The sequence below is a fragment of the Candoia aspera genome, chromosome 7, assembly GCF_035149785.1.
Source record: "Candoia aspera isolate rCanAsp1 chromosome 7, rCanAsp1.hap2, whole genome shotgun sequence".
NCBI classification, from domain to species: Eukaryota; Metazoa; Chordata; class Lepidosauria; order Squamata; family Boidae; genus Candoia; species Candoia aspera.
Genome location: NC_086159.1, coordinates 46,332,992 through 46,347,064, shown reverse-complemented (window position 1 = coordinate 46,347,064; position 14,073 = coordinate 46,332,992). Strand labels below are relative to the sequence as shown.

The 14,073-nt window shown below is 43.4% G+C and overlaps 1 protein-coding gene across 1 annotated transcript in view; it reads right to left on the bottom strand.

The window, feature by feature from the left end:
- The window catches only part of CPM (carboxypeptidase M), a 50,191-nt gene extending 37,161 nt beyond the window's left edge, over positions 1-13,030 (bottom strand). Inside the window, 2 exon segments of the mRNA XM_063308611.1 lie at positions 7,484-7,643; positions 13,013-13,030. Coding sequence (XP_063164681.1) covers positions 7,484-7,643; positions 13,013-13,030 — 178 coding nt within the window.
- Positions 13,031-14,073: the final 1,043 nt, after the last annotated feature.

Genomic DNA, 14,073 nt, shown 5'->3' with positions numbered 1-14,073 from the left:
TAGTTTTCACGGCAAGAATACTGGGGTGGGTTGCCATTACCTTCCCCAGGGATCGCATTTAGTCTGACCCCTCTGTCATGACCTTCCCGTCTTGGGTGGCCCTTCACGGTTTAGCTCATGGCATCATTGAGGTGCTCAAGTTCCAGCACCATAACAAGGTAACGATCCTTTGCTGAAGACTCTCTACAGTATGTGGGCATATTTTAAAGTTGTTTTTTCTATGAATTCTTGTCATGAGTGAGGATGGCGAGTAGGGGGCTCCCATCCAGGCTGTAAAGCGCATGCGTAGTACTGAGGAATTAGGTGGCCATTCAAAGAGACATAGATCGGCCCACCTTAGTCTTTAGGGTTTATATGTCTGGGTTTTCCCACGCTTCTTCAGTTTGTTAGGATTCTCTGTTATGTAGCAGTAATAAAACACTAGAGACCTATTCCTTGTCTCAGCATGGTTCCTGGCTGTTAGGACATCAATCCTAACAAATTCCTACTTCCATCGAAAGAGGGAGGAACAAAGAATTTAAAGGGGAGACATTTGGAAATGTCTTCAGAAAACCAAGAAATTCGGCTCGCCATCCAACAATTGGCAGCAGCCCTGCAGCAACACCAACAACAGGTAGATCTACAGGTCAACACATTACAAGCTGCCATGCTACAGCAGTTACAACAACCAGCTCCGATTAACCCACAACCAGCGCCAGCAGCAGCAGCAGCAGCTCCGCCAGTAGTCTTGAGATCCCAGGGTAGTCTACCAGAGAAGTTTGGAGGAGAAGCAGGACAGTTGAGAACCTTCCTCACACAGTGCACTATGTTTTTCGACAGCAGACCAGCAGAGTTTCCCACCGACAGAACCAGAGTCACCTTCATCCTAAATCTGCTAAAGGGACCAGCAGCCAAATGGGCTATTCCCATGGTGGAGAACAACAACTCGATTCTCAACGACTACCAGAACTTTTTGGCAAGTTTCCGAGCACACTTTGACGACCCGATCAGAGAGGTCACTGCCAGCCGGGAAATTCGGAAGCTCAAGCAAGGTAACAAGAGGGTGGGAATCTACATTGCTGATTTCAAGTTGTTAGCAGGAGATCTGGACTGGAATGAGAGTGCATTAAAAGACCAATTCAAACAGGGGCTGGATGAAGAAATTAAAAATGAATTAGTGCGCCAGGGAACACAGCTACCCTAGAAGTCTTATATCAGTTGTCTGTGGTCATAGATGCCAGGCTAGAAGAGCTCAGACAGATGCAGCCGGGGAGAAACAGGGCCCTCAGAGCGCTTCCAGGATTTCCAGCTCTCTCCGTGGCATCCACTCACTCAGGACCAGAGGAGCCGATGCAGATCGGGGTGAGCAGGAGGCTTATTTCCAAGGCTGAGAGGCAGAGAAGGAGAGAGAGAGCCCTCTGTTTTTACTGCGGAGCCCAGGGGCACATGGTGAGAGCTTGCCCAGCGAGAAGCCAAGCAACTTCAGTAAGACCCCCAGGGCAAGCAGCTGAAACAAGAGCCATCTCCGCCTCTGCTTCCAACCAGGGAAACTCCGTCAGTCTCCCTCCACAGAGCTCAGCAGGGAGACCATCAATCAATTAAGGAGGGCTCATTCCGAGGATTCCAGGCAATCCTTTTACTACTTACCAGTAATAATGCACATCAACCCAGAGCACCAGGTCAAGCTAGAGGCCCTCGTGGATTCCGGAGCTTCAACCAATTTTATTGATGTGCAGATCGTACAAGACTTCAACATCCCGACCATAGAATTGCCATGTCCCATATTAGTGGAGACCATTGATGGCCAGCCCCTCAAGGCAGGGCCGATTAGAAGGTTCACAGAACCGGTGCAACTGACTACGGGAGACCACACTGAGTGGATCCAACTTCATGTTACTGCATCGCTTAATGTGCCTGTAATCCTAGGCACGCCTTGGCTGAGGATCCACAACCCATTGCTAAACTGGGCTACGGGAGCAATCTCCTTCCCAGCTAAGGAATGCCAGCACCACAAGATTCAAGCCACTCTCCGCTCTCCAGCAGCCAATGCAGTCACGGAAGCAGGGGGGGGTCCAGTTGCCAGCCAAGTATGCAGATTTCGCAGACGTTTTCAGCGAACAAGACGCCACAGCACTACCCCCCCCATAGGGACTGTGATTGCACCATTGAGTTGATACCAGGAGCCAGGATTCCAGCAAGGAAACAATATCCCATGTCTCCCAAAGAACTAGCCACCTTAAAGGATTACTTGGATTCTAATCTCCAAAAGGGGTTCATCCGACCATCTACTTCCCCAGCGTCTGCTCCTACCTTCTTCATACCAAAGAAGCCTGACCCGTTGGCACCTGCAACCCAGGAGACACCCATGAGAGTGGTCCACGATTTCAGTTTTTTAGATAAACAAACAAAAAAAGAAACTTATCCACTGCCTTTAATCTCTGATTTGCTGGATCGTTTACACAAAGCACTCATTTTTACCAGGTTGGATCTCAGGAATGCGTACAATCTGATCTGGATGAAAGAGGGGCATGAATATCTAACTGCCTTCAACACCAGGTTTGGTAAATTTGAGTACCTTGTTTTGTCCTTTGGCTTGTCTAATGCAGGAGCCATATTTTCCAGATTTATGAATCAAATTTTCTCTGATTTACTAGATAAGTATCTGGTCATTTATCTAGATGACATATTAATTTTCTCTGAGGATGCTACAACTCATGTAACCCATGTACATAATGTCTTACAAAGACTGAGAGAGAACAAGCTGTTCACCAAGCTAGAGAAGTGTGCCTTCGATTTAACTGAATTACATTTCCTGGGCTATAAAGTATCAACAGAAGGCATATCCATGGATCCTTCTAAGGTCCAGGCAATTCTCTCTTGGCCACCTCCCCGAAATGTTAAAGAAGTACAAAGATATCTAGGATTTTGCAATTTCTACAGGCGGTTCATAAAAAAGTTTAGTGACAGGGCTAGACCCCTCACACAGCTTTTGAAGAAAGGTTCAAAATTCATTTGGGGGGAGAGAGAGCAAGCAGCCTTCCAAGAATTTAAGCAACGCTTTGCATCCCAGCCGCTGTTAAGACACCCTGATCCCACGAAGCAATTCATAATGCATTCAGATGCTTCCGATATTGCCATTGGGGCACTGTTATTGCAATATACAAACAAAACAGAGAATACATTGCTTCCATGTGCCTTTTTTTCACGCATGCTCTCACCAGCAGAGAGAAACTATGACGTTTTTAACAAGGAGTTGCTAGCAATTAAAGCAGCATTCCAAGAGTGGAGGCACTGGCTAGAAGGGGCGACCTTTCCTGTGAAAGTTTGCACCGATCACAAGAATTTACAGCTTCTACAAAACACCAGATCCCTCACCCCACGCCAAATCAGATGGAGCCAGTTTTTCTCCTGTTTCAATTTTGTTATTACTTACATGCCCGGGGCGCAAAACTGTTTGGCAGACGCCCTGTCTCGATCCTTTCAGGCAACCCCCACCACTCACCAGGAGGTACAGGCTACTATATTACAACCTCACAACTTTGATCAGTCTATGAGGGGGAACCAAACAGAGATTTTAGCAGCAGGCAGACAAGCAGAGGACTTATTTACAAGAGTCAGAGCTCAGCAGCAACAGGACCCGTATGCCACGGCCAGGATGGATGACCTCCAGAGGGGCCCGTAAGACACTGCCCCCCCATTCAATGTGGAGGCAGGAATCCTCTGGCATAGTGGGCGATTATATATTCCCCCTTCATTGAGGGAAGAAGTACTGAGACTTTGCCATGACCACCAAACAGCAGGCCACGGAGGCATTTTCAAAACTCTCCATAGAGCTCTGAGAGACTACTGGTGGCCTAAGATGACTGCAGACATAAAGGGTTACGTTGCTTCTTGTCACACCTGCAGACGAGCCAAGCCTCTCCCAGGGAAGCCCACAGGACTCTTGCAACCCCTACCCACCCCCAGCAGGCCTTGGGATACAATCTCCATGGATTTCATCACTGATTTACCCCCGGTCCAGGGCTGACTTCCATACTAGTGGTGGTGGACGTTTTCACAAAAACGGCGCATTTTATTCCTTGCAAGGGCCTCCCATCTGCACCAGCCCCAGTGCAGTTGTTCATGGACCATGTTTTTAGGTATAGAGGCATGGTGAATCACTTGGTGAGTGACAGAGGCCCACAGTTCACTTCCAGGTTCTGGAGGGCCCTTTTCCAGTCATTAGGGGTCCAGATCCACCTGTTATCAGTGCATCATCCAGCTAGTAACGGGCAAGCTGAGAAAATTAACCAATGGTTACAGCAGTATCTCAGGTGTTACACTACTTATCAGCAAGACAATTGGCCAGCCCTGCTCCCCATGGCAGAATTTACATATAATAATTCTGTACAGTCCTCTACCAAGATGTCCCCTTTCCAGGCACTCTACGGGGTTAACCCTCGGGTGTTGCCCACCTCCTCCCAGCAGGGAGCTGTTCCAGCCACGGCTGATTTTCTTAAAGAGCAACAAGCTGCACAGGAGTTGTTAAAGGAGCAGCTGAACAGGGCAAAGAGTGCTTACAAGAGAGCTGCAGATGCTCACAGACAAGAGGGGCCAGAGATTGCAGTAGGAGACAGAGTGTGGCTCTCTACCAAGTTTTTGAACTCTACCAGACCCTCCAAGAAATTGGACTCTAAGTTTGTGGGCCCTTTCACTGTGGTACAGCAGATAAATCCAGTGGCTTATCGTTTACAGCTACCAGCATCCATGAAAGTCCATCCAGTGTTTCACAGATCATTGCTAGCCAAAGACCCTCCCCCAAGTGCCTTACGATCGCAACTGCCCCCCCACCTCCAGTAATTGTGGAAGGGGAGGAGGAATACGAAGTTGAGGAAATTCTGGACTCTAGGAGGAGGGGAAGGGGCATCCAATATTTCATACACTGGAAAGGGTACCCTGAGGAAGAGCACACGTGGGAGAATGCCAGAGATGTACATGCTCCAGCACTGGTTCATCGATTCCATCAGCTTTTCCCTCACAAACCCAAGCCTCGCACTCTACCAGAGATTCCTCACTTGGATGAGCAGGCAGAGGAATTGGTAAGTTTGCACCTTCCACCCCCGCCTGAAGCCTTGACTCCAGTTACAGAAGAGGGGGCGGGGCCCGCAGCCCTCCACCTCAGGCCTGCATTTCCCAGGGGGGAGGGGGGACGACTCTTCTAATTATCTAGCTATTTTCCAGCAGCGGCCACCTGGGCCAGACGCGTTATCAGACCTGGAGAGCAGCACTGATTTGTCCCTGGAGGAGTTTTCCTTTGAAGACTTTCCATCATTGCCCAGTTCCCATGGGAGCTTGGAGGGGGAGATGGACTCTCATGAGACTCTGGAGGGAGGAAGGAACTCTGGAAGGGAGGGGGCTGAAATGGAATGTAAATCTGGAGGGGAGGGTGATGTCATGAGTGAGGATGGCGAGCAGGGGGCTCCCATCCAGCCTGTAAAGTGCATGCATAGTACTGAGGAATTAGGTGGCCATTCAAAGAGACACAGATCGGGCCCACCTTAGTCTTTGGGGTTTATATGTCTGGGTTTTCCCACGCTTCTTCAGTTTGTTAGGATTCTCTGTTATGTAGCAGTAATAAAACACTAGAGACCTATTCCTTGTCTCATTGTGGTTCCTGGCTGTTAGGACAATTCTTGACATAATGAATAAAGTGTGGATTAATATTATTTTATCTTTGGATATGTGCTTTGTATTATTTATTATACATTTTTACTCTTAGGAAGTCTCCGAGAGGCTTAGGTAGAAAAGATTCATTTGAGCCTTTTTCTCACAGTGTCCTATATCAATGAAACTCCTATTCCACTCACGCTTACTGCCCATTTAAATAAATGGGCCAGTAAATAATAGTTCTTGGGGAAACACAAACTGTCACTTATATCATTCATTTATTCAGAAATCCAAAAGCAACCTAGAGTTTTTAAAATAAATTTTATCTTGCACAACTGATTTTACGGGCAAATACAATATCCATGTTTGAATGTTTTATTATTTTTTTCTATCCCTCTCAAAACAAAATTATTGTAGCTGATTCTTGATTAAATGGCCTCCCTCCCTGATTGTTCTTAGCAAATCGGTTTAAGCAGATTTATGTGGATAATGATGTACTTTTCAAGAATATAATGTTATATTGTATTTTCTTAGAATAACTTCATCATTCACTAAGAAAGTAAAATCTATTTGAGCTTAATTTCTCTATTGTAGTTAACAGAACCCATTATAAATATGTGCATGAATCAAGAATCTGGTACTAAAATGGGCTTAGCTATGGAGCTCCAACCTGACAGCCTTCAAATATGTTAGGTTTCAATACATATTCAGGATGACTTATGGCAAAACAAGATCATGCTCCACTTGAACTAATCTACTTAAGTTGGGAGTACAGAACCTTTTCTGAGGCTGCATGCCAAAAAGTGAGTGGGGCCAGGACAAAAACTAATTTAATTAACATTTAAAGTTAATCATTTATCAAACTTTATCAAACTTTATCACCAGGACAATTAATTAAAATTACATAACAATTATTATTCCCTTCTGCACATGAATTTGCCAGCTTGTAGACAGTACTGAATAGGCTAAACATACTAAATAAGAACAATTCCCTAATGCACTGAATAGTTGGAGTTCCATCAGCACTCCAAATAGAATATGATAGCTTCCCAAAGAACAATGAATTTGCCGCTGTCATACTGAAGGCTCAGAATCATATGCCCAAATTTTGGTCACTGACCAAAATTAATAAAATCTGATCCATGCCCAAGGTACACAGTAATATTGGGACTGAATCCCTTCCATTAACAAAACATACCTACATACAGAAACTCTTCTAAAAGAAGCCTATGCTCTTCCAAAATTTATGGAAGCCACCATGTCACTCATTCAGATAAACAGGATTACACTGTATTAAAGTTTACATAAAATATAAACCTCAGTCTTAAATTTATTGGCTCTGAACAAAGAAAAACTGATCTTGCACAGGTATTTGTTAAAAATAGCATTGTGGATTTCATCCTTAGCGATTAAACCAACTGACCAAAAAGGGAGGGTTCACTTATTTCATCTTTAATTGGAGAGGGGGGTGAAGAAAAAAGCTGGGAATAGGAAGATTACTTATGAGAGAGGGACACATGTGGGCCACTTGTAAAATGCCAAGTTTAAGAAGCAACAGCTGTCCTCTTTCCCTGAAATGGAGAAATTACAGCAACCTCGCACACCCTCAAGCTAGATGAGGACACAACTCCCATGATAGCCCTTAGCCTTCAGGACTGACTGGGGATGATGGGAATTGTAGCCCAACGTGTCCAGAGCTGCTGCACTATGGTTTCAGGGCACGCTGTTCCAAGCAACCCAGCTTAGGCCAGACCTCTGGCAGGCTATCGTCTTTTTTTCTACAAATGCTAAATTCTGCGCTGGACAAACGGGCGGACCCGGAGAGAGAAGAAGTAAGATCCAGCCCGCCCAGCCTTACCTTGCACCGACTTGCCAATGCTGTACAGATGAGTGATGGCAGAGTACTTCTTGTGCACCTCCTTCAGAAAAGCTTCCAACTCCTTGGTGTGATGGTAGCGGAAATCCAAGCCGGAAACCAAAGGCAGCAGAAGAAGCAGGGAGAAGATGCCCATCTCCTACTCGAAAGAAGGAGAGAGAGGAAATGAGCGCGGAGGGACGAGGGCACCGCAGGGCAGAGACCCAACCTAAGAGACTAGTCGAGCGAAAGAGCGCACCAAGGCGGCGGTGACAGCGGCCTCTGGGAGCAGCAAGGAGACTGGGAGAAGGGACACGGGACAAGTTTCGCCAGGCGCTGCCTTGTTCTTACCGAGGCGGCGGCAGCCCAGGAGCTTTGTTGGGGTGGCCACAAAACCTGCGGCAGCACCTGACACCGGCTTCTCGAGCCAAAGTGCTTGGGCGCAGCGACAGGAGGGGAGGGGCGGGGCGGGGAGGGGCGGGCCCTTATTTGACGAGTGACACAGGAGAACACAGGACGAACACTCTTGGCAACTTCTTTTTTCTGCCAGGTCCTTGTGCCACTGCCTTCATCTCCCCCGTAACCTATACTGAGCTAACCTGAAGGCAATCCGCTGCCCTGCTTGAGGACATGATGGGTACAGCGTGAAAATATGTGTTTCAAACCTGCAAGCTTCTGAGCCTGTGGATCGGTTATCCAGTGACTGGGGAAGCAGCAGATTTTGGCGGTGGCTTCAACGGCTGGTTTAGGGGTCTTACTGCCCTCCAGTCTGCTGATCAGGAGGCATAAAGAGATGGTGAGTTTTGACAGAAAGTTAAATCCACAGCACTGCTATGATTAGCAGATGGTTTTCCATCAGCTGGTGATGCTTAGAATAGGGGAGGGCATCAAACCAGGGTTTAATTAATGCAGTGTTTCTCAACCTTGGCAACTTTAAGATGTGTGAACTTCAATTCCCAGAATTCCCCAACCAGCATGCTGGCTGGGGAATTCTGGGAGCTGAAGTCCACACATCTTAAAGTTGCCAAGGTTGAGAAACACTGCATTAATGGCTTAATATACTCTGGACATCTGAAATCACAACATCACCATTTGACAGCAAGTCAGAAGCTGCAGGATAGGAATGGGGAGTAGGGACAGCAAATGTTTGCCAGTATGGTTATCTGCCCCTTTCAAGTCCTACTATACTGCCTCATTGTGACGGTGTGTGTGTTTGTGTGTGTGTACTGGGAGGGCTGAACAAAGAATGCTGCGTGTTTATGCCAAGCAGGGTCGCCTAGACACGAAGGTCACCTCAGCTGCCTAGCTAAAACAAGCAGGCACTGGGCTTCAGTGATATAGGAAAATGCTGGAGGCAGATGATCCCTTTAGAGACAACAGCAAATACATCATTTCATACTGCATGGGAGAAGGCTATGGTAAACCACTCCTGTATTTTACCAAGAAAACCACATGGATAGACAAAATAAAGTGATTTACAATATAGTGCTGGATGTTGGGCTTCTTAGGTTAGGGCACTCAAGGTGCTACTAAGGAAGTGCTGAGGATATTTCAGAGTACTAATGGTGTTTATGACACAACTAGAATAAAGTCCATCAGACATCTATTTGCTGAAGTTGCCATGCAGGAAAAGGAAATCTGAAGCTGCAAAGACAGAATTACAATGAGAACATAGAATGCAAGAAACATGCACATGGGAACACTGAACACAGTGAAAGAGGAAATGAATCAACTCCATAGCGATATCTTATTTAATTGAAAGGGACTGAAACAGGATACTTTCAGTCAGAAGATCATAGTGTTTACTGTTCAGGACCTACCCCCCCCCCACACACACAAAACAAAAAGAAGAAAAGGCATTGATTTCATACCCAGAAAGGATATAACAAACACAGTACTTGGGTATAATGCAACCAATGACTAAATAATATCCATTAGACTTCATGGATAGCCATTTGATATAATAATTATCCAAGTTTATGTTCCAACCACTGATGCAGAAGAGGAGGTATGTACCTATGCTGAGGAATCATAATCCCAATGGCTTTATATTCTGGCACAGCCCAAATCCTTCTCATATCATCTACCCCTCAAAGGCCTGCTGAAATAAATTATGATATGCCAGTATAAAGACCAGAAATGTAGCAACATCAAAATCTACTCCCACAGTATTCATAGATACCCTAACTCAACTCACAAAACTATGTACTGTTGAGGTCCCCCTCTTACTGACACGAAGAGTGTACTGGTCAGCTAATGGCAACTATAGAATTTTCCAGGCATTGTTACGGAACCCTTATGATGTTTGATTCCTAAGAGGCAACAACTTTCAGGGGTCATTAGGTAATAATCATGGAGAACCCCAGGAGGCTGAACTGTCTTCTGGAAGGAGTGAAATCTTTGGCTAGGTGTGGATCCCTCCTGAATCTTCCCTGTTCCCAAAGTAATATTCCCACAAGAATAGTGATCTAGTTAAAGAGGCAGGGATCTGTTTTTTTTCCCTTCCATGGATAGTTGTACATGGGGAAAGCAAACAGTGATGGGGCCATTAAAGAAATGGCATAATTTTGTTATTCATAGCCAGATTACTGTATTATTCCACAAGTAGCAAAAAGGACAGCTTCTTTCTCTGCACACACAGAGACATGACACCATCTGCCTACAAGGAAAATAATTCCCCCCAATCATCAGATTGTTCCATGACTGTTCGAGCATAGAGAAATGGGCAAATGGCAACCCCTTTATCCATGTATAGAGAGGACAACAATCTGGTGATGGAATAAAGACCCTGTCTTTCCCCCATTTTGGGAGGTTCAGTTTAGGGGAGAAAAATGACTTTGAGCAAAGAAGGCTAGATGGGATTACCCATTGGGTTGAACCTGGCTCACAAACTAGAATTTCTCATCCCTGCTCTATACAGTAATTTATCTTTTCCTTTCCTGGGCTTTGGAACAACTTTTCCATTGTTGAAGGCAGTACATTAGAAGCTCTGCCACTGTTGAAGGCATTGAGGGATCTGGTAAGGAAATATCTCTGAAACGATGACCCAATGGGTCACAGGTTGTCTAGTCAAATACATAATTGAACTAATGTGTATATTGATGTGTTACATTTTTCAAGGTGAGAATCACACATGGAAAAATGGGCATTAATGACAATGTGCTAGCAGTAAAATTGAACCAAGAGCCTGCCTATTGTTACTGTAAGTGTAAAGGATTATTAGCAATGGGAAATGAGATCTGAGTCCTTTCCTGAGGTAAGGTTACAAGTATATATCACAGCGTTATGCTTCAGATCTCAGCAGCAAAAATATTTTCGAGTCAATTGGGCTGGCAGAATGCATGGTCTGCATCAATTCTGCTCCCCAATTCTGCTCTCCTGAGACCAACTGAGAGCAATATTAAACTGGACATGTATATTCAGGCTTGCATTGATTACCTCAATAAATCCCCTCAGCATTCTTTGGAAAAAGTCTTTATTTCTCCCAGTCATTCCTAAACTGAATTTATAAGGAAGTGAAACCACTATAAATTCTATTGTAGTACATAGATAAGAGAAAGACACAAAGATTAGCAGAAGACAAGGAAGAGCAAACAAAACAGCAGTAAAATACGTTGTGACAGTGATACTGAACAGAAGATACTAAAAGCTCTATAATGAAAGTAGGATGGTAATCCAGCAGTAATCATTACAGATTGTGTAATTTCTTGCCCTGGCTTGGGTGGTGATAAGGAAATGACTTGCCTTTGAAAATACCTGGTTCTATTTTTTAAAAAATGTTTTTCAAACAATGCATTATTGTTGTGTCACACAGTGATGAATTAAGGCAACCAACACTTGGAATCACATGCATGATGTACAAAGCTATTGTTCTAACAAATAGTCACAAATGTATTGAACAATAGGACATATATGAAGCATTTTTAAGAGTTGTTCCTGTTGTGAAATATAGACCATTAGCTCAAGGAGTTTCAATTCTTTATTCTTGTGATAAAGAAGCTGGCTGACTAATTTTAGCATCAGGATAGGGAGGAAATATCATCTATCATCTGCATGGTGATGAACCAACAATGCAGGTAATCTGCTTGCACTGAATTGCATAGAAAGGTTAAAGCACATGAGATAAACAGAAGTAAGCTGATGCATCTTCAAGCAATTAAAGCCTTATCCTTTTTAGATGGATGTTGGCATCAAATGCATGTCCAAAGGGGTGGGGGTTGATCGCAATGCTGCAACTACAATTGTGCCTCCTTTTACCTCCCTGCAGACACTACTGCATTAGCTGCACATAATTCACATTCTCAGCCAACACCACAATATGGGTTTACATACAAAGGTACACAGCATTCACATTCCAAACTACTGTAACATACTTTTAATATCACCAAAACATTATTTATCAATTTATTTATACAGTATATCTATTAAAAACCATTCACTAAGATTCCATTTATTCTAATGAATGCTTTACTTCCATTGTATGTTGGTTTTTATTGCATTCAGCAACCACCTTTAATACATATATAAAATTTCCAAAAATCAAGCCTATTTTCATAAGTTATCTCTAAATCATCAAGTGTGCAATAATGTTCCTTGTCACATTCAAGTAATTCACAATAATCTACTGAACAGCAAAAATCTTACCTCACATCTCTACCTCCGTAAAGATATATTTTGTTCACTGGCACCTTTTCTTTCTTTTTTTAAAAGAAACAATTACTAATTTTTTCTCTCTCTTCATCCCAAGTACAGATGAATCTAGACAACTATCTATTACTGCAATGCTAACAATATTATTAACATTCATCATCTGTTGGCATTTCCTGAAAGCCATTTTATTGGCAGATTATTTATCATGCTTATTGCTAACACACTCATATCCATAATTAAATGCTTTAAAAAAGTGTTTCTAGGTCTGGCCTCACGTTGCAACTTCTGACTCCATTATCAGATAAATTTTTGTTGGTTCTTAAGAAACAATAAACCATACATGAGATTTGAACCACAGATTTCAAAATCTACTATTATTACAGCCTGCAGGTAAGCAAAACAAATTTCAAATGCTTTGCTCTGTCTGACACAGAATTTTTAAGAGTAATTGTATCGTGAGTTACATTTTCTGGATAAATTGTATTGTGAATTACATTCAATTTTCTTTGCCCTTACAGCACCACAAAGAAGAAAAATACACGAACGTAGCCATAACATTGCATTGCCAAGCTACAGTCACACTATAAGCCTCTGTATCAGCAGGAATGCATTAGCACAAATATGAAGAATGAATGGAATTGGGGGAGGTATGGGGTGGCAAGAGAGTCACTGAGAGCTGTTGGGAGTTCTGTGCTTCCCAGTTCAACCTACATGTATGTCCTTATGCCACCAAAAAGGGTAAGTTTTTAAGAATGGTTTTTCTTAAACGTCTTTCTCTCAGGACCCCTTCCCACTTTTAAAAATTATGGAGGACTCCAAAAGAGCTTTTTTTTGTATGGGTTATATTGATTGATACTTCCCATATTAAAAATCTAAATTGACGCCACTACCACTTCTCATGACTGTTTGATGGGATTTTAATATTGTATTATTTTTCAACATAGGGTAGCAGAATAATTTTGATTGCACAGACCTTGAGACGGTCTTGGGATACCCAAGGGTCCCAGGACCACACTTTTAAAAAACACTGGTGTAGAATATTCCACTGATATTTTTAAAATGTGAGTAATTATATCTGAGTGAGATTCAGAGATGGATAAAAATGCACTTAGGTGGTTTTGTTCTCCCAATATGCAAAATCATAAATTACCAGTTAACAACTGTAAGACTTGGTTGTTCCTTTTGGTTTGGTACCTCCTTCTATTTTTATTGATCCAGTTTATGAGACTACAGTATAATCATAAGCCTGACTTTTGGAGATTCGCCCTTCCTCCAGCCCATTGAAAACAATGAAATATTGCTTTAATTTTTTAGCTCATAAGCCTCATAAGTCTCATAAACCTCTCTTTATGAGACTTTGCACAGATGACCTCTAGCTGCCCTGACATGGCATTCTAACCCCAGTGAAACTGCTCTATGAGCTGCTTTTATTTTATTTTATTTTATTTGGCCTTTAGATATTTGGCCTCCATCTAGTAACTTGTGCTGAAGTATTTGCCTTTTGCTTAAGAGTTTGTGTGGAAGGGTCTTGTCTCTTCTAAGCCCTTGTGGTTGTGATTCACATTCTGACTGTGCAGGAACCAGCTCAGTTGTAGACGGACTCACTTACCTTAGGTCATTTGGACTGTTAGAATTTTTTTATTTCCTTACCAGGTTTGTTTCTGAGCCGGGATCAAAGAAACAGGCAGTTGCATGAAATTAAGTTCTTTATTTTTCACCCAAGAGCAAAAGCAGTGACAGCAAGCTGTTAAGTGGGCGATCGCGCAGGACCCCCTCCTTACACCACATTATATACATTCCATTCAACTCCTCCTTTAGAATACCACCCCTTACTCAGTTACCCATACTCCACCTTAGCATCATTCCATATTAGGAATTTCCTTCCTTCCTTGCTGGGGCCCCTTGACGGTTATTAAACAATACCTTTCCTCTGGAGAAGCTGT